Source organism: Pipistrellus hanaki (assembly GCF_964339955.1).
Source record: "Pipistrellus hanaki genome assembly, chromosome: X".
Lineage (NCBI taxonomy): Eukaryota > Metazoa > Chordata > Mammalia > Chiroptera > Vespertilionidae > Pipistrellus > Pipistrellus hanaki.
The window spans coordinates 80,627,123-80,649,474 of record NC_140524.1 but is presented as its reverse complement, the minus strand read 5'-3'; the positions used below and the strand labels follow the sequence as shown (position 1 = coordinate 80,649,474).

At 34.4% G+C, this 22,352-nt stretch overlaps 1 protein-coding gene across 2 annotated transcripts in view; it reads right to left on the bottom strand.

The window, feature by feature from the left end:
- The window catches only part of KLHL4 (kelch like family member 4), a 77,425-nt gene that overhangs the window by 16,282 nt on the left and 38,791 nt on the right, over window positions 1-22,352 (bottom strand). The window contains exons 2-7 of one of the 2 annotated variants that reach the window (XM_084870668.1): window positions 20,097-20,264; window positions 17,653-17,789; window positions 14,002-14,198; window positions 9,070-9,282; window positions 6,209-6,395; window positions 5,842-5,943 (exon numbers count right to left, since the gene is read on the bottom strand). In XM_084870668.1, coding sequence (XP_084726794.1) covers window positions 5,842-5,943; window positions 6,209-6,395; window positions 9,070-9,282; window positions 14,002-14,198; window positions 17,653-17,789; window positions 20,097-20,264 — 1,004 coding nt within the window. The remainder of the gene's footprint in view (window positions 1-5,841; window positions 5,944-6,208; window positions 6,396-9,069; window positions 9,283-14,001; window positions 14,199-17,652; window positions 17,790-20,096; window positions 20,265-22,352) is intronic. The other variant, XM_084870669.1, reaches the window with a different exon arrangement.

The window sequence follows — 22,352 nt, the reverse complement described above, 5'->3', positions numbered from 1 at the left end:
GTTTTTTTAGTAAAAGTTGATGTTACACAGCAGGGAAGTTTTTGACTAAAAACCAAGATGCTAAATAAAATAATTATTATTTAGATATGTGGTATACCTGTTATAAGACACCTTATAACAGGCTTTGGAGATTTCATACCAGTTTTACAGAGTCAACCATAAAAATAAATACAAAAACAAACACATTCAGTTTTGTTCTTCTAATGAGAGATTTGTGGAGAAAATAAAATGAATTAGTTACACTGAAAATATAGTTAGCAAATGAAGCATTCAGTGGCCAATTTTAAATCAACTAGAGGCCGAATGCATGAATTCGTGCATAGGTGCAGTCCCTTGGCCTGGCTGGCAATTGGGGCTGATCATGGCTGGCTTGCTGTGGGGAGGGAACATGAGAGGTTGGCCAGCCACAGGAGGATGGCTCCTACATTGAGCATCTTCCCCCTGGTGGTCAGTGTGCATCATAGCAACTGGTCAACCTATTGTTCTGCCATTTTGGTCGCTTAGGCTATTATATATATAGATGGTATGAGTTCATATCATGTCAAAATGTAAGCAGAGTTTTTCTGTGTATATTGCATTCCTGGAAATAGTATTTGTTTGTTTTCTCTAATTTTAAATATTTTCTGGTGAATAGTACATGGTAAACATTTCTATCTGAAGAGTGTATACATATATATATATATAATTTCAGAGAGGAAGGAAGAGGGAGAGGGAAATAGAAACATCAATAAGGAGAGAGGGTCATTGATCGGCTGCCTCCTGCATGCCCCTTACTGGGGATCAAACCTGCAACCTGGGCATGTGCCCCTGACTGAAATCAAACCTGGGACACTTCAGTCTACAGGCTGATATTCTATCCACTGAGCCAAACCAGCCTGAGCTATTTAAAGAGTTTTAATTTTTATAATAAAAGCTTATGAATATACGGTACTGATTTACTCTTTCACTTTAATCCCTGCATCTTTTACTGAAAATAGACTATTTGGCCAAATGTTGATTTATAGATCAGCAATTGCTCTACTGACTATACAGAATGCTGAGAACTCAAATAACACCAGCTAGCGGACTATCATTTTATGCTAAATATCACTGGATTATACTGTTAACATGGGAATATCTACAAACTCACAACTGCTTTCACTCTATCAACTAATTTTCTCTGAATATTTTTATCTTTCCACTTCCTCATTCCAATTTTCCTAAATCTGTCTTCCTATCCTCTTCTTCCTATTTGAGCTTTTTATTTTAAACTTCATCATTGGAATTTACTAAAGAGCCAATTTAAATTATAAAATGAAGGCCAGGCTGCACTAATTGTTAATATTACATATATTAGAGGCTCAGTGCATGACATTCATGCAGGGAGGGGAGTTTCCTCAGCCCAGCCTGCACCCTTTCCAATTGGGGGATGTTCCTTCTGCTCAGCCTGCACCCTCTCCTATTGGGGGATCAGGCCTAAACCTGCAGTCAGACATCCCTCTCAAAATCTGGGACCACTGGCTAATAACTGCTCATCTGCCTGCCTGCCTGATTGCCTGTAACTGCCTCTGCCTACCAGCCTGATCACCCCTAACAGCCCTCTACTCCTGGCCTGGTTGCCCCCAACTGCCCTGCTCTGCTGACCTGATTTCGCCCCCAATGGCCCTCCTATGCCAGCCTGATCTTACCCCAACTGCCCTCCTCTGCTGACCAATGTGGTTCTGATAGTTTCTATGCCAGTCAGTAGCAAAAGCTCCTCCTGCTTGATAGCCATTGGCTCCCCACAGCACCCAGATTTGGTTCTGATTGGTCAGTATCTATGCCAGTCGGCATCAGAAGCTCTACCTCCTAGGCAGCCATTGGTTCTTCACATCACCCAGATTTTGTTCTGATTGGTTGGTTCCTATGCTAATAAATGTTAAAAGCTCCACCTCCTAGACAGCCATTGGTTCTTCACAGCACCCACATTTGGTTCTGATTGGTCGGTTCCTATGCCAGTCAGCATCTCTGAGCCTATCAATGGGGCCTGATCAGAGCAGCATGGCTGATCAGCAGCCCTGGTGGAGGCCTGGAGAGAAATGAAGGCATGGCTGCTGGCTAGACTGGGAGAGAAAGACAGATGCAAGTGCTGATCAAAAGCTGTCACAGAGGCAATGGATCAGTCCCTGCTTCTCTCCTCAGGCCTCTCTCTGATCCTGATTCTTAGCCCCCTCAGCAGTCAGTGCAACCCAGAGCTGACTGCAGGACTGACTTATGGTTGGTCGAGCCTCGGTTGTTACTGGTCATTACAACCCAGGGGTTTTATATATTAGGATGATAATAATAGTGAAGTAATTAGTCAGGACATTGCACAAGCTACATTAATCAGCTATATATAGAATATTTAAATTGAAAGGTATAGAAAAATCTGCTTTAGGCCATGGTAATCTTTTTGGCATTATATTAAACATAGCAGATATATTTATCCCACATCTCTTATTTGCATTTGCAAACATATGTGACTGTTAATTCTATATTTTGAATTCTGAAGATTTTTTCAGCCTATTTCCCCACCTCCATGATTGCTCCAACTAATCAAAATATAAGTCCTCTAGCTAGTTTAGTATGTCAGGTCTATATTTAATGGAAACACTAAGATTTTTTTTTTTACTGATCTCTCTCTTAAGGAAGCACTTTATAATTTTTCTGTGTAAATTAAGCTTCTATCCTAAAACATTACAAGTTTTATTTATCAATTCATTTCTAAGCTTCTAGTCAACCCTCATTATGATTCATTCAAGAGGGAACAAACCAATCAAAAATTGTAGTATTGTTGGGAACAGGATAGTTCCTGTAGTTGTGAATATATCCCATTTAGTAATTTCCTCCATCTATTTTTAAAACAATCTAAAAATGAATACAGTAGACTTTAATGTGTGCCCTGTTATACTCTCAGAATTCATTGTTTTAATAAACAAAGTATTACTGAATACCTTGTATGTACAAAAGCCCAAAGTTTACCATTTGACAATTTTTAAATATATATTCTCTGATTATACAACTTCCTGATGATTCTTTTGATATACAAGGTAGGAGTTATAGTTAACCTGAGCCACTTGTGTAATATTTATTTTTAACAACTAATTTCAAGTCAATTGTAGGAATCAGAGAGGAAATTAAAGACTGAGGAAGTACTGTATTTCCTAAACATCAAAAGGTGAAAGTTCAAAGAGTTGCTTTAAAAAAAATAAATGAAGCAAGACATTGTAAGGGAGAAAAAACATAATATAAAATTTATTTTTATAGTTATATAAAATAATGTGAGCAGGTACATTTTCTAGATGTAATGCTGATTTACATAAATAAATGTTACCTCTTAATGCTTTTGCTATACTTAGTTTTTTTTTCTTCCTTTCTTTAATTTTTCCCCTTAAGTGCTCACCCCGGTTTTCCAATAGATTCTAAGACCTTCAAAGAGAGGGGTCAATTTTGTTGTAGTCATTCCTCTTTCTTCTAAAATAGTGGCAGTATGGCAAATAGGGACATACTAATAAAACTTGAGTAAAATTCCATTTCCAATATACCTAAATACTTGTCCTTGAGTTGTCTGTTTAACCTTAAAGAGCCTTAGTTTGATCATCTGCAAAACTGGGATAATAAAATCTATCTTGTAGCATTGTTGTGAGGATTACAAATGATGTTTACAAAATCTTAATCAAGAATCAGGTACTCAAAATAATAGTTTTTACTATAATTATGGTTGTCTGATACTTACCGTACATAAAGCCTATTCATATACTAGATACTTAGAGAATCTCAAAATGATGATCTTACTTCCTTCCATATGAAAACATGTTAATGGAGTTATGGGATTATAGGCATACATTTTACTCATTTAATTTTTTTTTTTTTAGTTTATTGATTTGAGAGAGAAATCTCTATTTGTTGTTCCACTTATTTATGCATTCATTGGTTGATTCTTGTATGTGCCCTGATTGAACTAATGGGACTCTTAACCAACTGAATTGCCCAGCCAGGGCCTCTCCATAATTCTCATAAAAACAGTTTTATTAAGATAGAATTCATACACCATACAATTCACCTATTTAAAATGTGAATGTCAATGGTGTTTAATACATTTACAGATAAGAGCAACAATTACTAAAGTCAATTTAGAACACTTCATTGCTTTGGAAAAATCCCCTGTATCTTTTAGCTATCACTCCCTATGAACTCCCACCCCATCAGAGCTAAGAAACCACTAATCTATTTTCTGTCTCAATGTATTTCCCTGTTTTGGACATTTAATATGTGGCCTTTTGGACTGACATTTTAAATTTTATTTTAGAGAGAAAGAGGAAGAGAGAGATAGAAACATTTATTTGCTGTACCACTTATTTATGCAATTATTGATTGATTATATTATGTGCTCTGATCTAGAATGGAACCTGAAAACTTGGTGTATTGGAAGGATGCTCTAAACAACTGAGCTACCTGGTCAGGGCCAATTTCACTCATTTTTAAGAACTAAGAAGGATTTAGAGATATTACTATTTATTTTTAAAATTTTAGTATAATTTGTATACAATATTATATTGGTTATATTAGTTTCAGGTGCACAATATAATGATTTGATATTGTTATACCTTAAAGTGTGAGCATCCACTAATTCCAGTTATCTGTCACCCTGTAAATTTATCACAATATTATTGACTATTTCCCCCTTCACCTTCTTTACCTATCACCCACTCCCTCCTTTCTATTTTTGTTTTGTTTGCTAATTTTAGATTCCACATGTAGGTGAAACCATGTAGTATTTGTCATTCTCTGTCTGATTTATTATCATTTTTTATAAAACACATTCATTTATGAAATGTTAACTTAAACAGAAGCCTAAAGGAGTAAATAAAATAGAAAGTAAACAAATAAATAAACCCCAAATTTTCCATTTCTCACTTTGTAGTTTTTGTTTTTTTAGCCAGAAGCTAAGGACAATTATGCTTGTATTTTATATTTAGTAGCCTTTTAATTTAAACATGAAACAAGACACATTTTAATTCTATTCAACAAAATGCAATAAAATATCAAGTTGTCAGACTTGAAATTAAATATAGGATCTCATTGTATTTGTTATTTTCGGAAGAACATTCTTTCTTTAAAGTTATTGTACTACTTTAAAAATAATTGCAAGCTCTTGTTTTATAATTAACTGTTATATTTCCTATAGAGCCTTCCAATTTCCAGGTGTGAGCATGATTATATATATATGATCTGTTTCAGTAACATAAAACTTTGATTCTTGCATCATTTCCTATAGGCATCAAAACATATATGTGTGTGATTTGGCAAGTTTTAAGTGGATTGGTTTTATTTTCTACACAATCATCTTTTAATTACAAAAGCCTTGCCTCATTGTTTTGGTAACATGGGGCTACTACAGGCTGAAAAATCAAGTGCAAAAAGGTAGGACTATAGAAAAATTGGTTCTAAGAAGGGTTTATGATAGATATGTTGGTTTCAGAAACTGTTCCCTATTCTGTTTGATAAAATTCTGACATAAAACCATACCTTTAGTCCAGGTTTAAATTTCTGATCTTGCTATCATTATATAAAGGTTCTTTAACTTATCTTTGAGTATATAACAAGAAATTGACAGCAAAGAGTTAGGGACCAATCTTCTATTTCTTTCAGAAAACAAATTTGGAGTAACTCAACCCTTTTCTAATACACTTTAAACAAATTTTCCCTGACAATGTCTTATATTGCAAAGTGAATACCTAAATTAAAAAAATTTCTGCTGCCCTAACTGGTTTGGCTCAGTGGATAGAGTGTTGGCCTGTGGACTGAAGTGTCCCGGGTTCGATTCCAGTCAAGGGTATATACCTTGGTTGCAGGCACATCCTCTGTGGGAGGTGTGCAGGAGGCAGCTGATAGATGTTTCTATCCCATTGATGTTTCTAACTCTATGTCCCTCTCCCTTTCTCTCTGTAAAAGATCAATAAAATATATTTAAAACAATTTCTGCCGTCAAAGTCTCTATTAAGAATTTAGCCATCACTAATTACAGGGTTTTATCCCATAACGTAAGAAAATAGTTATAAAATTACATAAAGTACTCTAATTATGAAAATTAGCTTTAGATGCATACATTTAAATATGACTTTAATACTCCCCTCATAATTTGGAGGGTGTTGCAAATATATGTTATTTTTAATTATACTTTCTAAATTAATTAATTTATTTCTATTACCTTTCATAGCATCCATGCCTCCCACAGCATAAAGTGCCCCCACAGTTGATTTTCTAGGCTTTGTCCGAGGGCTTTGCATCATAGGTCTTCTTTCAGGTAAGAGATGATACTTCATAGCTTCTATCAGAAGTTTCTGACATTCAAGGTCACCATTAAGTATGGAACTATTTTCAAGATCTGCCAGTAACTGAAAAGTAATGATACATGGTATATGAGGTGAAGAGGCACCCATTAGAAAGGACATATTTTTGTTTATATAACTTTGGAGAAAACTGAAGCTAAATCAAATGTTATTATTATTTAACATTTAACTTATTTAGTAACATATTTTATGTTCACTTATTTAAAGTGATTTCAAGCCTCATGGTATTAGCTAATAATCAATGAAGATTTATTTGACATATTCATCTTTTAAGTATATATACATATAATCTCAAGGAGTGAAAGAGCACTCATAAAATATGTTATTGAAAAGCAATCAAAGAGTAAGAGTTTGTATGCACAAAGCAAGCATCTCTCAGTCTATGGCATGTAGCTAGAGAAGCAGTCATGTTTTTGGTGGATTTAGGAGAGGTGGTACAAACATGCTCAGTTAAAGTTAAATAATATTATCCATAGGAGGTTGCATCTTTATCATTAAATCACTTTTGTAAAGTATTCTGAAAGTAGGTCTTTTAAAAATTATTTACATGTATATGTATAACATCAATAAGGTACTTGTATTAGTAATGTCAACAGCTAATACATTAGCACTATTAAGTGAGTAATACTTCTAAACATTACTCCCTGGCAGTCAATAGAACACTTATTGAATGGGATAAGAGTTAAGTAAATTATTTTTCTTGAAATGAGTTAAGAAGTTAAGCTTTGTTTCAGAATTTTGCCAAGGGTTATTTAGATTAATTTCTTTGCGATTTGGGTCCACAGTGTCATAGGGAGGAATAACAAGCAGATTGTTGGAGTGGAAGTGTTAACCTCAATCCATAAAACCTCACAGAAGTTTCCTGTTCTGTACTGGTTAACCCTAGCTCTGTTCTTGCTCCACCTGTCATCTCTGATGGATCCCTGTTTTGACTTAGCGAGTGAGATCCCAGGCATTTCCTCAATTCATACACTTCTGAAAATAGGTTTGCAAACTGGGCTATATAGTTTTTGATTTTTTCAAAAATATTCTTTGGAGATTTATGAACATTTATAAATATATTTAATTTTTAGGGTACTTGTTTAAGGACACTTTTAAACTTGCTTTGGAAGTTTATGTTCTGTATGTTATTGCCCACCACTACCACCATCAGGAAATGTTTTCAACGTCCACATTTTAGGCATAAGGCCCACTCTGGGGCGGGAGGCCAAGGCACCGCAGGTTTTGTGTTTGGGCTGGAAATTTTCCCACTCCCATAAAGTAAGGGAAGTTCAAACTAAGCATCTTTCTGAAAAGAATATCATATAGGCTTACAGCATTGTACAGTTAAAGAGTTCTGGTCCTTTATACCAGTGCATCTTAAATTTTTGCATGTTTTAAAATCACATGGAGAACATATTAAATCAGATTCCTTGGAATCACCCCCCAGAAATTATTTCGGTAGGCCTGTTGTAGTGGACCTGAGCTACTGAGTTTCTGACAAGCTCCTGGACAAGGCTATGTTTCTGGTTCAGGGACATTTTGAGCAGTACTGCTTTAGAGAATATCATAAGTCAAATAGACCATATCATGAGAATAACACACACACAAGTTATATACATTCACAAGAACACATAATTTCTATAGTTTCTGAACGTTGGGTCTAACATGACATATATATTTTAATGTTTCTCTTTTTGATGTTACTATTGCCTTGCCCTTGGGATAATGTTGCTATACCCAGGAGGGTAGTCAATGTTCTTTCATTAAATATAGACAGATTCTGAAGAATAAATATGTAGTTCCATGGTATTTAATTAACAACTATAAGTTAACAAGCTAGAGAAACCATAAGTTCAATATTGACATTTAATTAGTAATTTTTTGAAAATAAATTACTTTTAATGTTTATGAAACTACTGCCTCACTTAGTACAGATAAGGTCCCTCCTTTCAAAGTGGATGATATTTGAAAACTTTAGTCACAGTCTATAGAGTATATGAAGTGTATATATGTGTAACATATTAATGAATATAGAGTATGTAAATGATATATACTATTGGCCAACTTGCTACACAGAAATAATTGTGGTTATCAGTAATGGTGGAATTATATAGAGAGAACTACACTCTAACATCATTAGATTTCACATACTAAAATTCAGTATGAGGTGGGTCAATCCTGAATCTTATTCAAGGGTGTTTGTTTTTAGAATAATTTCTACTATAATTTCTACATCTCCACTTGAGCTTTCAGCATGCATGTGGAGATGTCATTATTATAATATTATTTTAGTGCATCTGATACTACTATATAGTACTCTTTCGATCCTTGTAGCTAATTATCCATGTTAGTAGAATCTAATTCCTTTCTACAGTCCTCTCTGGTATAATCTTGTACTGATTATTATCACCTTGCCTGGAAGGTAAGCATGGAAAGAAAAAGTTAGCCTAGTCATTTTTCCTGCTTGTTATAAGTTCTGTTTGGTGAGAGGAAATTGAAACTGACGAGGATGCTCATTAGATAATGTGGATTATCTATAGTTTTTAAAAATCTTTGTTTCCTCTCTCTTCAACATTAATATTACTGATTGAAGACTGGGCATGTCCTTCTGCCAAACAAATCCTGTACTTTCCAATTAACCAAATTCCTCTGAATATAATACAAGGGACAAATCAGGAATGGATTAATGCCAAGTGGTAGTTTAAAGTATAATTATATTACTGGTAAATGTTCATACATGTGGTGGAAGTAATGGCAGTCTGATGTAATAAAGCAGCCTGGATAGTTCTTGTTGCCTACTCTGTACATCATGCCCCACCCAGTCCATCAGAGCATGGAAAATGGTTTCTTCATCAGGCACGTTAATATCATCACTGCACAGAAGTTTGGAGATTTCATTAGCTGGAAGCAGGAGGAATTCTTGGTTCTTTATCACATCGATGAAGTGTTCCTAGAAAAGAGAGGTCATCTACTGAAACTTTGTTCTTTAGAAACTTTTTTAAAAAAAATATATTTAAAATTTATTGATTTCAGAGAGGAAGACAGAGGGAGAGACAAAAACATTAATGATGAGAAAGAATCATTGGTCAGTTGTGTCCTGCATGCCCCCTACTGGGGATTGAGCCTGCAACTTGGGCATGTGCCCTTGGCCGGAATAGAACTTGGGATCCTTTGGTTCGCAGGACAATGCTCTATCCATGAGCAAAACCAGCTAGGGCTCTTTAGAAACTTAACAAAATAAGCATATCAAAGTTCTCCATATGATTTTAAAAAAACATTAAGAGAAAGGCTGAAAATTTTCAAGCTGGAGGCATTTTTTGGATGCTTGGGAGAAGTAGGTCTGGCTGTCAACACAGAAAACAACACACTGAATTTCTTTGAGATGAAACAAAAGATTGATGAAAAAACATTTTCTACTTTGGAAAAACATTGTCATATATTTACCAAGGCAAAGGTATCTTTTAGAATGGATAACAATCTGCAGTTCCCAAAAAATATAAAAGGGTCTCCCATGTTTGTTTTTGAGGGGGTGAGTTATCTTTCAATTTTTATATATTATACCTTAATGTTCTCTTCTGTCAGTGTGCTGTCTTGTATTTTGTCAAGCATCAAATTTTAGGCAGCTGTGTTTCAATTTTCTTTTATTGAAACACCACCATATATTTTTGATGATTCATAATGTTATATATTTTTATTTGACAACATAAAGATTGTTTCCAACATTTTATAGTAAAGATCTCAATTTTTAAATGCAATGAAAAATGCTTCTGAAATGAAGATAAACATGTCTAGTTGGTAATTTACATTTTACAATAAATAGATACTATTCTGCAAGCAGTTTAAGAGAGCTTATGAGTAGCTGGGGGAACTGGATAAATCATATCACTTCCTCAGCTCCACTCTGAGTTTAATCATTGTGGAACTGAGTTAGTCTAATAGCAAACTTATCCATACAACAACCATCACGTTTGACAGACCCATCAAGAAGCTCTGATACCATAAATGCGAGTTAACTTGCCTATTTAGACAAACTTCCCTCTTGTGACTAAGGCAAACAATTCAGAGACTCGGGTCCTTATATGTAGCTGATGACCCTGTCTGAAAAGTCTTTAACCTGTAGCAAAATAATGGAGCTAGTTCTACAACTAATACATTACACATGTATAACACTTCAAACTTAATGGATTTCTTTAAAAAATATGGTCATTACCAATGTGGTCTTGTGGGGAGTGGAATTATTCAGATAGAAAACAGGCTGTGTGAATTGTTTGGTCTCCTGTGCAGTAAATGTCAAAGTATAGGCATATCTTGGAGATATTGCAGGTTCAATTACAGACCACCAGAAAGAACTGAATATCACAATAAAGTGAGTTATAAAAACATTTTGGTTTCCCAGTGCATATAAAAGTTATATTAAACCACACTGTAGTCTATTAAGTATGCAATAGCATTACGTCTATAAAAACAATGTATATACCTTAATTAAAAATACTTCATTGCTAAAAGATGCTAACCATCATCTGGGCCTTCCTTGAGAAATAATATGTTTGCTGGTACAGGGTCTTGCCTTGATGTTGAAGGCTTCTGACTGATCAGGCTGGTAACTGCTAAAGGCTAAGTGGTTACCAAAATTCCTTAAAATAAGAAAACACTGAAGTTTAATGAATTAATTGACTTCTTTTTACAAATGGTTTTTCTGTAGCGTGCAATACTATTTGATAGCAGTTTACCCACAGACCTTCCTTCATAATTACAATCATTTCTCTCAATCCCTGCTGCTGCTTCATCCACTAAGTTTATGTACTATTCTAAATCATTTGTTGTCACTTTAACATTCTTCAGTCTTCACAGAATCTTCACCAGGAGTAGATTCCATCTCACAAAACCACTTTATTTTTCCTCACTCATAAGAAGCGATTCTTCATTCATTAAAGTCTTGTCATAAGACTGCAGCAATGCAGTCACATATTCAGGCTCCACTTCTAATTCTAGTTCTCTTGCTTTTTCACCACTTCCCCAGCTACTTCCTCCAATGAAGTCTTGAACCCCTCAAAGTTATTCAATGAGGGTTGGAATCAACTTCTTCCAAACACTTAATTTGATAATTTGACTTCTTCCCATGAATTTGCTCATTGTGTAAAACCCACTCAATGGTTAATGGGGTCATATTCAGTCAATAAAATTGAATTATGCCTCTGAGAAAGTTAAGAAATCATTAAAATGGTTTATATGATGGTCATATTTAAATATATCTGGAAATTAGATTTTTTGTTAGAATTTGTTATGGCTTCAGAGTGGCTGCCTGATGTGATTACTGAAAATAGCCTAGTGATATAGGTAATTAGTTGGGGGCAGTTCGGGGCAGCTGGCCAGTGTAAATAAAAATAAATTTACTGGTTTGAATTACCTAGATGTAGCATTGGAATATACAGTACTATAGAGAACATATAGTTAAGCTTAAATATTAATTTTATATTGTTTTATTTTGGAATTATTTGCTCCTAATTTCAAGGTAAAACTTTTCTTCTGTGCTCATTCTTAAGAATATTTTTGTACCTTTGGTTTGATATTCATTTTTTAAATCTACATTTACATTGTAAAACTTATTAAATAAATTTAGCATACTTGCTGAATGTTTCATCAATGTAGATTACTGTTTATATGATTATGGTGGTTAATTTTATGCATCAACTTGACTGAACCAGGGAATGTCTAGACTTTTGGCTAAACATTCTGGATGTGTCTATGATGGTGTTTCTGGGTTGGGCCCATACACATTAGGGAGATTAATCTGTTTTATGTAGTCTGTGATCAAACAATTGTAATCAAATTGTTAAAATCATTTGTGTTTTTATATTCTTAATACAGCATTATAAAAACATTATAACAAGAGCTTTACCTATTTTACTCCACTAATAATATATACTAAAATAGCTAAAGAAGAGGAATTAAAGAAGACAACAATATTGTTTTTATGCACATCCTGCTTTAAAAATCACATAATAGGAAAAGGAAGAGAAGGTGGTTTTGAGCAACAAAAATAATTCAAGCTGTTTATCGGCATGTGTTTTGTCTGCAAAAGTAAGATACCAGCCAGGAAGCTGCTAATACTTAATTCAAGAATTTAAGTAATTTAACAGGAAGTTTTCCATGTTTGGTTTTTAAGGTAGGATTAACCTTTAAACTACATAATTTCTGTTCTTATAAGTTATATTGTATCTATATCTGGGATATAGTAATATAAATATCATAACTAAATGACATATGTTAAAACACCAATCCATTATAATATAATTATCCACATAATGCTTCAGGAATATGTTTGAAAGTTCATATTTTCAAAATTGACCAGAGATGGAAAGATGAGGGGAAAATTTTTACAATAATTTTTAGAGGATTAAAATATTAGAACTTTGGACATTTTAAAACTGTAGAAAATAATTTTTATTTATATACATCTTAATCCTCTCAATCCTAAATTTTAATATTAATGTTAATTTTTTTCTTATTCTTAGGAATAATTTTCTCTACTGTTCACTTTTATGTATGTCTTTTAATATTGAATCTTTGAGTGTGTGTTTTTTTTACTGTAGCAATTTTCTTAGCCTGAAATATTTATCTTTTGATTGTCACAGAAAGACTTTTCTGTTGTTTCCTGCTTCAGAGGTTACAAAGTTCATTTTCTTCTTTACATTAGGCAATTTGTATCCTGATAATGGTAAAAGTATGTTTACCATATGTCTACTGTTTTTTTGCCTCTCTAACAGATGAATCTTTCATGTCACGGTCACTTGTCTGAGTAAACATAGTGTTATGCCATGAAGCTTTCAAAGAATTGGCATATAAGAATGTGTTTATTCAACTTATTATGATTAGTAATAGAATTGAGAGGTGGTTTAAATTAATTAAGTTAAGGGATTGGACCACAAATTGCTTTTAACCAAAATATGTTTTCATTAAGACAAAAAATCCATACAATAGAATTGTCTGAGTTACTAATTTTCTAGTTCTTAAGCATTTTAATGTGTATTAATCTATTAATTTTTATTTATTGAATACTTTCATTATAAATCATAACTTGCACAAAGTTAAAAATTAAAGTTCTAAGAGTGCAAAATATTTGGAAAATTATGTTTTCTTAATAATGTGGATTTGAATTGAAATATGCTTGTAGAATTTAATTTGGGGCAATATTTTCATTTCTTCAGGCTTTGATATTCCAATAAACCTTTTTTAGTTTCAAGAATGAGAAACTTGATTGAGTACAACTCAACCAGACACATATTTTAATCTAATGTCTATTATTTGAAAGTCAGGGTTAGCGAGGGACGGCCAAAGGACTGAACAAGCAGGCTGTGTGGGGCAACCAGACCAGCAAGGGAGGCAGTTGGGGGCAGCTGGCGAGCAAAGGGGGGCAGTTAGGGGCGACCAGCCAGACAGGCAGGTGAGTGATTAGGAGCCAGTGGTCCTGGATTAGAAAGGGTGCAGGTTGGTCTGAGGGGGACCCCCCCACACACACACACACACAATGCACAGATTTTGTGCACTGGGCCTCTAGTGTATATATATTTATGTACATATATACATAAACATATCAGCAAAAACAATCAGTAACGTAGATACTGTGTTAATACATTACTATAAATTAATTTGAATCAGTTGATTTTACCATTGTGTATTTATGTGCCACAGTCAGGAGCTCTGTACAACCCTGGGCATCTCCAAATGACCGAATTCCTAAGCAGTTTGAAGGATGGAGCTGCTTTATGAGAAAATTGGAGCAGACGTCAATAACTTGAGTCAGTTGCAGGAGACAAGCTGCAGCCAGCAAACTTTCGATAGTATCTTCTTTCAGTTGCAGGACACCTAGATGGTTTGAAAAAGTAAAGAATGATTACATGTCTCATAAAGTAGGACACAAATAAGCTAGTTAGTTGAAATTTTCACTTTCTCTCATTAGTGAGATTATATTTTCAAGAGTACAGTAACCAACATTTCAAGCCAACATATACTAGTACAAGAGAATTTGTATAAACGCTAATAAGATGGCTGACGGAGGCCAGACTAAATTATCCAAAAACACTGTAGCAAATGAACATTGAATACTATCATTGCAAAGAAGAGCAACTTTATCTTAGTCCTGCAACTAAATCTTAAATAAAAAACGGTTCATATTATGACTTAAGTAACATAATGCAATCTTGTATAAGGGTAATACAATTGGCCAAACAGATATCAGTCATTTGTGTGGAACAAATCTTGGTACATAAGAACATTGAGCTTATGTGCCATTTTTTTAATCTGTATTTATTAGCGAAGAAGGATAACTTGGCCCAAATATTAAGTCTGAAATTGATACTTGATACTGTCTTAAAAAAAGAAAAAAAAAGAAAATGTTGCCAACAGTCCTTAACATAAGAATTGCTTATATTATAAATTAAACTGTTTTATTTATATTGGTATATCAATTATTTTGAAGCAAATATTATATGAATTATTATAAATGTTATGTTATTTTAATAAGTTAAATTACCAATTTTTTTTTGTTTAAACCAAGCTATTGGTAAGTTATAAATAATGATATTTCATATGAATTTTATAAATTGTATAAACTGGCCTTGTAAAATACCTTAATATTGTTTCTATATGTTGCGAAACTATAAAGAATAATACATACTGTGAGATGCTTTATATTTGGTTTACCCTCTAAAATATGTTATAAAGGGGTCCAGTCCAACAGTAGACTTTCTTGTGTTGTTTCTTGTCCTGGATTTTGAAGGAAGAGCCCTGCCTGTATTTCATGAGACCCAGAGAAATATTAACTATTCTCAGTTTCAGACCCAAAGATTCATCTGCTATAGACATTGAAATCTGGCCTGGATATTAGGATATTGATTTCTAAATAAGTGAAACTCTTAGGAGAAAGCATAACAAAAAGCTCCTTGACAGTGGTTTTGACAATAATTTATTAGATAAGACACCAAAGCATAAGCAAGAAAAGCTAAAATAAACAAGAGGAACCACATAGCAAAGAAAACAAAAAATAAACTGAAAAGGCAACCGATAGAATGAGGTAAACTATTTGCAAAACATATACATGAGAAGGGGTTAATGTCCAAAATATGTAAAGGATTTATACATTTCTATAACACAAAATCAATCCAATTAAAAATGGGCAAAAGGAATGAATTGACATTAAAAAAAAAAAGATATACACCTTGCCAATAGGAACATGAAAAAGTGCTGGACATCACTAGTCATCAGGAAAATGCATATCAAAACTACAATGAGATATCACCTCATACCTGTTAGGATGGTTAATAGTAAAAACAGAAGGGATACCAACATTAATGAGGCTTTGGATAAAAGGAAACTGCTGTATATTGTTTCTGGGAATTTCAATTGATACACCCATTATTGCAAACAGCAAGAAGGTTTCTAAAATATTTTAAAAAATAGAACTATGTATGATCTAGAAACCTCACTCTGGGGTAAATACCTAAAGGAAAGGTATTTATGTATCTACACTCTGATGTTCATTGCAACATTATTCACAGGAGCCAAGATATGAAAACAACCCATCTTCTGACAGATGAGTTGATAAAGAAAATGTGTATTTATATAGATAGGTGTATATGTGTGTGTATATATATATATATATATATATATATATATATATATATAATGGAATATTACTCATCTATGAGAAGGATGGAAATATTGCCATTTATGACAACATGGATGAACTGGAGGACATTATGTTAAGTGAAGTTAGTCAGACACAAAAAGTATAGTATCACTTGTATGTGGAATAAAAAAAAAATGATTTCATAGAAAAAGTAAGTAAACTGGTTGGTGCCAAGGGGTGAGAGTTGCACAAGGTAAATGTAGGTTAAATGATACACTTTCTGTTATAAAAGTTCTGGGGATCTAGTGCACAGAATGGTGACTGTAGTTTATGCTGAGAGTGAATCTTAGGTGTCCTTATCACATACAAAAAGAGTTAACTATTTGAGATGATATATGCATTAAATATCTTGATCTTCATAATCATATATACCTCAAATCATCACACTATAAATTGACAAATTTAAATATGTACAATTTGTCAATTATTCTTCAATAAATTTAGAATTAATGAATGAATGACTACATACTTAGATGAACACACATACATATTATTTGGTCCCAAAGCACATTCTGTTATATCTGTTTATTTTAAAATTTGAATATACATAACTTACATATTTCAAATAAAGAGACTGTACAAATTTCAAATGTAGAGTTAAAATATCTGGCTTGTAGTCTCATTTTTATAAATGACAGTATACCCATATTATGAAAGAGAAGAGGGAGAGAGAAGAGAGAAGAGAGAAGAGAAGAGAGAAGAGAGAAGAGAGAAGAGAGAAGAGAGAAGAGAGAAGAGAGAAGAGAAGAGAAGAGAAGAGAAGAGAAGAGAAGAGAAGAGAAGAAGAAGAGAGGAGAGAGAGAGAGAGAGAGAGAGAGAGAGAGAGAGAGAGAGAGAGAGAGAGAGAGAGAGAGGAGAGAGAGGAAGGTCTATAGGTCTATTCTCTTATGGTCATATTTTTTAAATATCATATTTCTTACTTCTTGCCTTCTGGCTCTTTTACAGTATACTAATGGTGTGGTGCATGAAATCTGTGCACTTGTGTGTGTGTGTGTGGGGGGGGGGCGCGGGGAATCTCCCAGCCTGGCTTGTACCCTCTCATAATGTGGAAGCCCTGTTTTCCATCTGGGACTGGAGCCGGGGAAAACCTATGGACCCCAGGCTGGGCCATGGCAGAGGCCTGTGGACCCTCAGAGGCATGTCTGCAGTGGAGGCCTCCCTCTGCGCATGCCTGCCTAACTCCTGGCACAGGTGTGTGGGGACAGAGGCTTCCTTCTGCGTGTGCCTGCCTAAGTCCCAGTGTAGACACGTGGAGATGGAGGCCTCTGCCACTTCCTGGCTGCTGGGCCAGGCTTGCGGCAGAGGCCTCCTTCTATGCATGTCCACCTAACCCCCACGGCAGCCCTGCCTTGTCCCCAGATGCTGCGAGGCCCCGCCCATCCATGCCTGCTGTGAATGCCACCTGCTGAGTGGTTATGACATTATGGTGTCCCAGACAATTTGCATATTCTTTTATTATTATTATATAGAATTGAATTTAAATCCTGATTCTGCACTTATTACTTTTTAAAAAGTTACTTAACTAGTCTATTCTTAATTTTTAACTTGTTGAATAGGAATAATAATAATGAGGGTTATATAATATAGTATTATTGTAAGGATTAATTGAGTTAGTATACGCCAAGCACTTACCTGTGTAAGCATACTGCACCAAGGAATTAAGAGCAATAGGATCAATTCCTTCCATCTTGACCTCTTGTTGTTTGGCTTCAAGCAAATCATTAGTAAACATTGCAGCAAAATAATCAGACATGGCACTGAGAACCAACCTGGAAATAAGAAGTTTTCATAGTAAAACTAGTGAAATTAGAAAGGCAAATAGTAACTTGATATTCTTTTAAAGGATTTGTGATGTTTTTCTTAATCAATTTTTCAAGTTTGTATCTTCTAAATATACCATAGGAAATTGAATAATATACAGTAAAGCTTTTGGAAAAAAATGTATCTTTATTGTAAAAGCATTGTAGATGTACCCCTTTGCCCAATTGAGCCCCTCCACCTAGCACCTGCATCCCAGGCCTTCAGTACACTATTGTCTGTATCTATGAGCTATGCATAAATGCATATTAAGTTCCCCAGTTAATCTCTCCCTACCCACACCCACCTATACCTTCCCTCTGAAATTCATCAATCTGTTCCATGTTCTGTCTTTGGATCTATATTTTTCATCAGTTAAGTTTGTGCATTAGATTCTGCATATGAGTGAGATCATGTGACACTTGTCTTTCTCTGACTGGTTTATTTCACTTAGCATAATATTCTCCAGATCCCTTCATGCTGTCTCAAAGGATAAGGGATCCTTGTTTGGACAGCTGCATGCTATTCCATGCTATACATGTACCACAGAATTTTTATCCACTCATATACTGATAGGCACTTGGGCTGTTTCCAAATCTTAGCTATTGTAAATTGTGCTGTTATGAACATAGGGGTGCATATATTATTTCTCATTGGTGTTTTGTGTTTCTTAGGATATATTCCTAGAAGTGGGATCACTAGGTCAAATATTAGTTTCTTTTTTAACTTTAAAAAAAATTTATTTCTGAGAGGATGGGAGAGGGAGATAGAAACATCAATGATGAGAGAGAATCATTGATCAGCTGTCTCCTGCATGCCCCTTATTGGGGATCAAGCCTATAACGGGGGCATGTGCCCTTGACTGGAATCAATCCTGGGACACTTCACTTCACTCTATCCACTGAGCCAAATCAGCTAGGGCCCTTTTTTTTTTTTTTTAAAGTTTTTGATGAAACTCTTACTGTTTTCCATAGTTGCTACACCAGTCTTCAATCCCAAAAGCAACCCTTTCATTCAATATAGTACTGGAAGTCTTAGTCATAGTGATCAGACAAGAAGAAAAACTAAAAAGCATCCAAATTTGAAAGGTGGAAGTAAAGCTGTCATTATTGGCAGATGAGATGATATTGTACATTGAAAGTCCTAAAGAGTCCACCAAAAAACTACTAAGTTTAATAAATGAGTTTGGCAATGTAGGCAGATACGATGCAAAATTAGCAGAATACAATATTAATACCCATAAATTCGTCATTTTTATTCACCAATAATGAACTCTCAGAAAGAGAAACTACAAAAAGCAACCCCATTTACCATTGCAACAAAAAAATTAAGACATTTAGGAATAAAATTAACCAAGGAGATAAAAGACCCGTACTTGGAAATCTATAGGGCAGTACAAAAAGACAGAAAGGAAAATATAAACCAGTGGTCATGGATTGCTAGAATCAACATCAAAAATTTCATACTACACAAGAAATCTATAGGTTCAGTGCAATCCCCATTAAAATACCAATGCCATATTTTACACATCTAGAACATACACTCCAAAAATCTATATGGAACCCAAAAAGATGCTAAATAGTCTCAGCAATCCTGAGAAAGAACATAGTTGGAGGGATGACAATACCAGATATCAATTTATACTACAGTGCCACTGCAATCAAAACAGCCTGATATTGGCACAGGAACAGGCATGTAGATCAATGGAATAGAACAAAGACCCCATAAATCAACCCAAACCATTATGCTCAATTAATATTTGACAAAGGAGGCAAGGACATACAATGGAGTAAAGATAGTCTATTCAATAAATGGTGTTGAGGAAATTGGAGAGATACATGGAAAAAATGAAACTAAGCCACCAATTTACACAATACATATGAATAAATTCAAAATTGATAAAATGACTTAAATGTAATTCATGAAACCAAAAAATCTTAGAAGAAACCATAGGCAGCAAAATTTCAAACATCTCTTATAGTAATATGTTTGCTAATACATCTCTTAGGGCAAGAGAAAGTAAGGAGAAAATAAACAAGTGGGAATAAATCAAAATAAAAAGCTTCTGCACAGTAAAGGAACAACCAACAAAATAAAAAGTGAGTCCCCTGTATGGGACAACATGTTTTTCAACAATATATCTGATAAGGGGTTAATTTCCAAAACACTGAAGGAACTCAAGTGTTCCAATTTATAATCAATGGACTGATTATTTTTCATTCATGCTTGTTCATTCACACTCTAATCACCAAACATTCTGTCTGCATAAGGATACTTACCTATGAGCTGGGATTCGGAGGTGTCCAACAATGAGGAACACATCACAGAGTTGTTTCTCTTTCAGGTAGTTCTGCATTTTATGGAGAGTTTTCTCTGCATGATTTACAGCATGGAACTCCTCCTCAGGTATACTGAGATTCATTTCTTCAGGATGTTCAGTATGTAATCTGAAAGGGGGATAAAAGTAAGAATATGGTTTATTCTCCTAGTGAGTGTGCTAATATACAGTGGAAACTTAGGCACATCAACTTTTAAAAGAAATGTTTTGGAGTACAGATTAGTTGCCTAATCTTCCATTAAAGTAAAGTGTGATGATTAGTGTTTATATCAGGAACTGAACCATACTATGTATGGTGCAGCTGCAGGGCTAGTATTAATTGTCATATACACAAACATGAACTTCAAAATGCTATCATATATCTTTAATTTTTCTTGGTATTACAATAATGACATTAGGCATGATATTGTAGGCAGGATTCACAATTATGTTTCAGATTTGTTTATGGCTTGAAGCTTCTTCATGGTGTACTCATTAAACGTTATAAGTATTTATTGAATAATCTTAAGTTTTAGACTTGCATAACATTCTTTATAATATATCAAACGCATCAAGAAAATATACATATTTCCATCTTTCATATTTGTTTACCAGCTTTATTGATATATAATTAATATTAAAAGTGTGCAAGTTTATTTTACTTTTTGTATACCCTTTTTTAATATTCATGTGAGGACATGCTTAGAGAGAGGCAGGGAGAGAAGAAAGAGAGAGAGAGAAAGAGATGGAGAGAGAAAGAGAGGTGGGGAGAGAGAGAGAGACAGAGGCAGACAGAGACAGAGACTGATGTGACAAAAATATTGATTGGTTGTCTTCTATAGATGCCCCAACTGGGAATCAAATCCAAAAGTCAGGTATATGCCCTGACCAGAAATCATCGAACCAGCAACCTTTTGGTGTACAAGATTCCAGTCAGCCAACTCAGCCACTCTGTCTGGGCAACACTGTGTAAGTTTAAGGTATACAATATGATGATTTCATATGCCTAGATAGTGTGAAATGATTACCACAATGAGATTAAAATATCCACAATCTTGCATGGTTACCATTTTGTGCACACATGGTAAGAACATTTAAATTCCACTTTTATAGCAATTTTCAAGTATATAATATAGTACTGTTAGCTAGTTACAATTCTGTACATTGGATTCCCCCAAGTTAAGTTATTTATCTTGTATCTTGTAACTGGAACTTTGTTCCCTTTGACTCTTTAGAACAATATGACAACTGTTGATTTTATAACACTGAACTATGTCGATGTGTCTTTTCAACATCACAAAATGGCAGATTTAAATACTAATGCAAGCACATAGAAATTTACAATCAGCGGAATCTGAAAAATTTGATGGTTGGGTGAGCATGCTTACATACTTTGCTTGTCACCTTTTTTGCTTCCATGCATCACTTTCCAACCACAAGATAGGATTAGTTTTACGTTCCTTCTACCAACAACTTGGACTTTGTTGTTAATTTTGTTGTTGTTGTTGCTGTTGTTTTTTGTTTTGTTTTTTGTTTTTTTGTTTTTTAAGACAATTGGTCCAGGGTGGTATTATCCTTTTTGTCTTTTTAATTCAAATAAAATATTCAGCATTGAACCTTTTTAACCTTTAAAGAATCTGAGATATTCAGCCAAATATTGTTTGGCTAATAAGGATAGGATGATATATGTTTATTTTCTATGCCTCTCTTTTTGTGCTATCTATCCCTTATTGTTCTCCAAATGCCCTATGGCTTCACATTTCTCCATGGTGACTCAAGATTCCCTACTTTGACCTTCTTCATCAAATAAGAAGGGACCTGGACTTCCTTATGAACTAAAATTTGTCCTGCTCTGTCTCCTTCTCATCATAATACTCAGCCATCAAATGGTTCCATGGATCTGGAAGTACACTGGAGAGGCTAAGAATTTACAACAGCATGAATTAGTTACCTCTTCCAAGAAGTTCAGTATGTTATCAAATAATAACTAACTCCAAAAGTTTGTACCTCTATGGTGGTAGATTTGTCAGGCACACCAGAAAGCTAAGAGTATGATTTTCCCTTTCATAGCCAAATAACTTAAATCAACAAAGGAGAAGTGTTGGTGAGGTTGTGGAGAAAAAAGGAACCCTCGTGCACTGGTGGTGGGAATGCAGACTGGTGCAGTCACTGTGGAGAACAGTACGGAGTTTCCTCAAAAAACTAAAAATGAAACTGT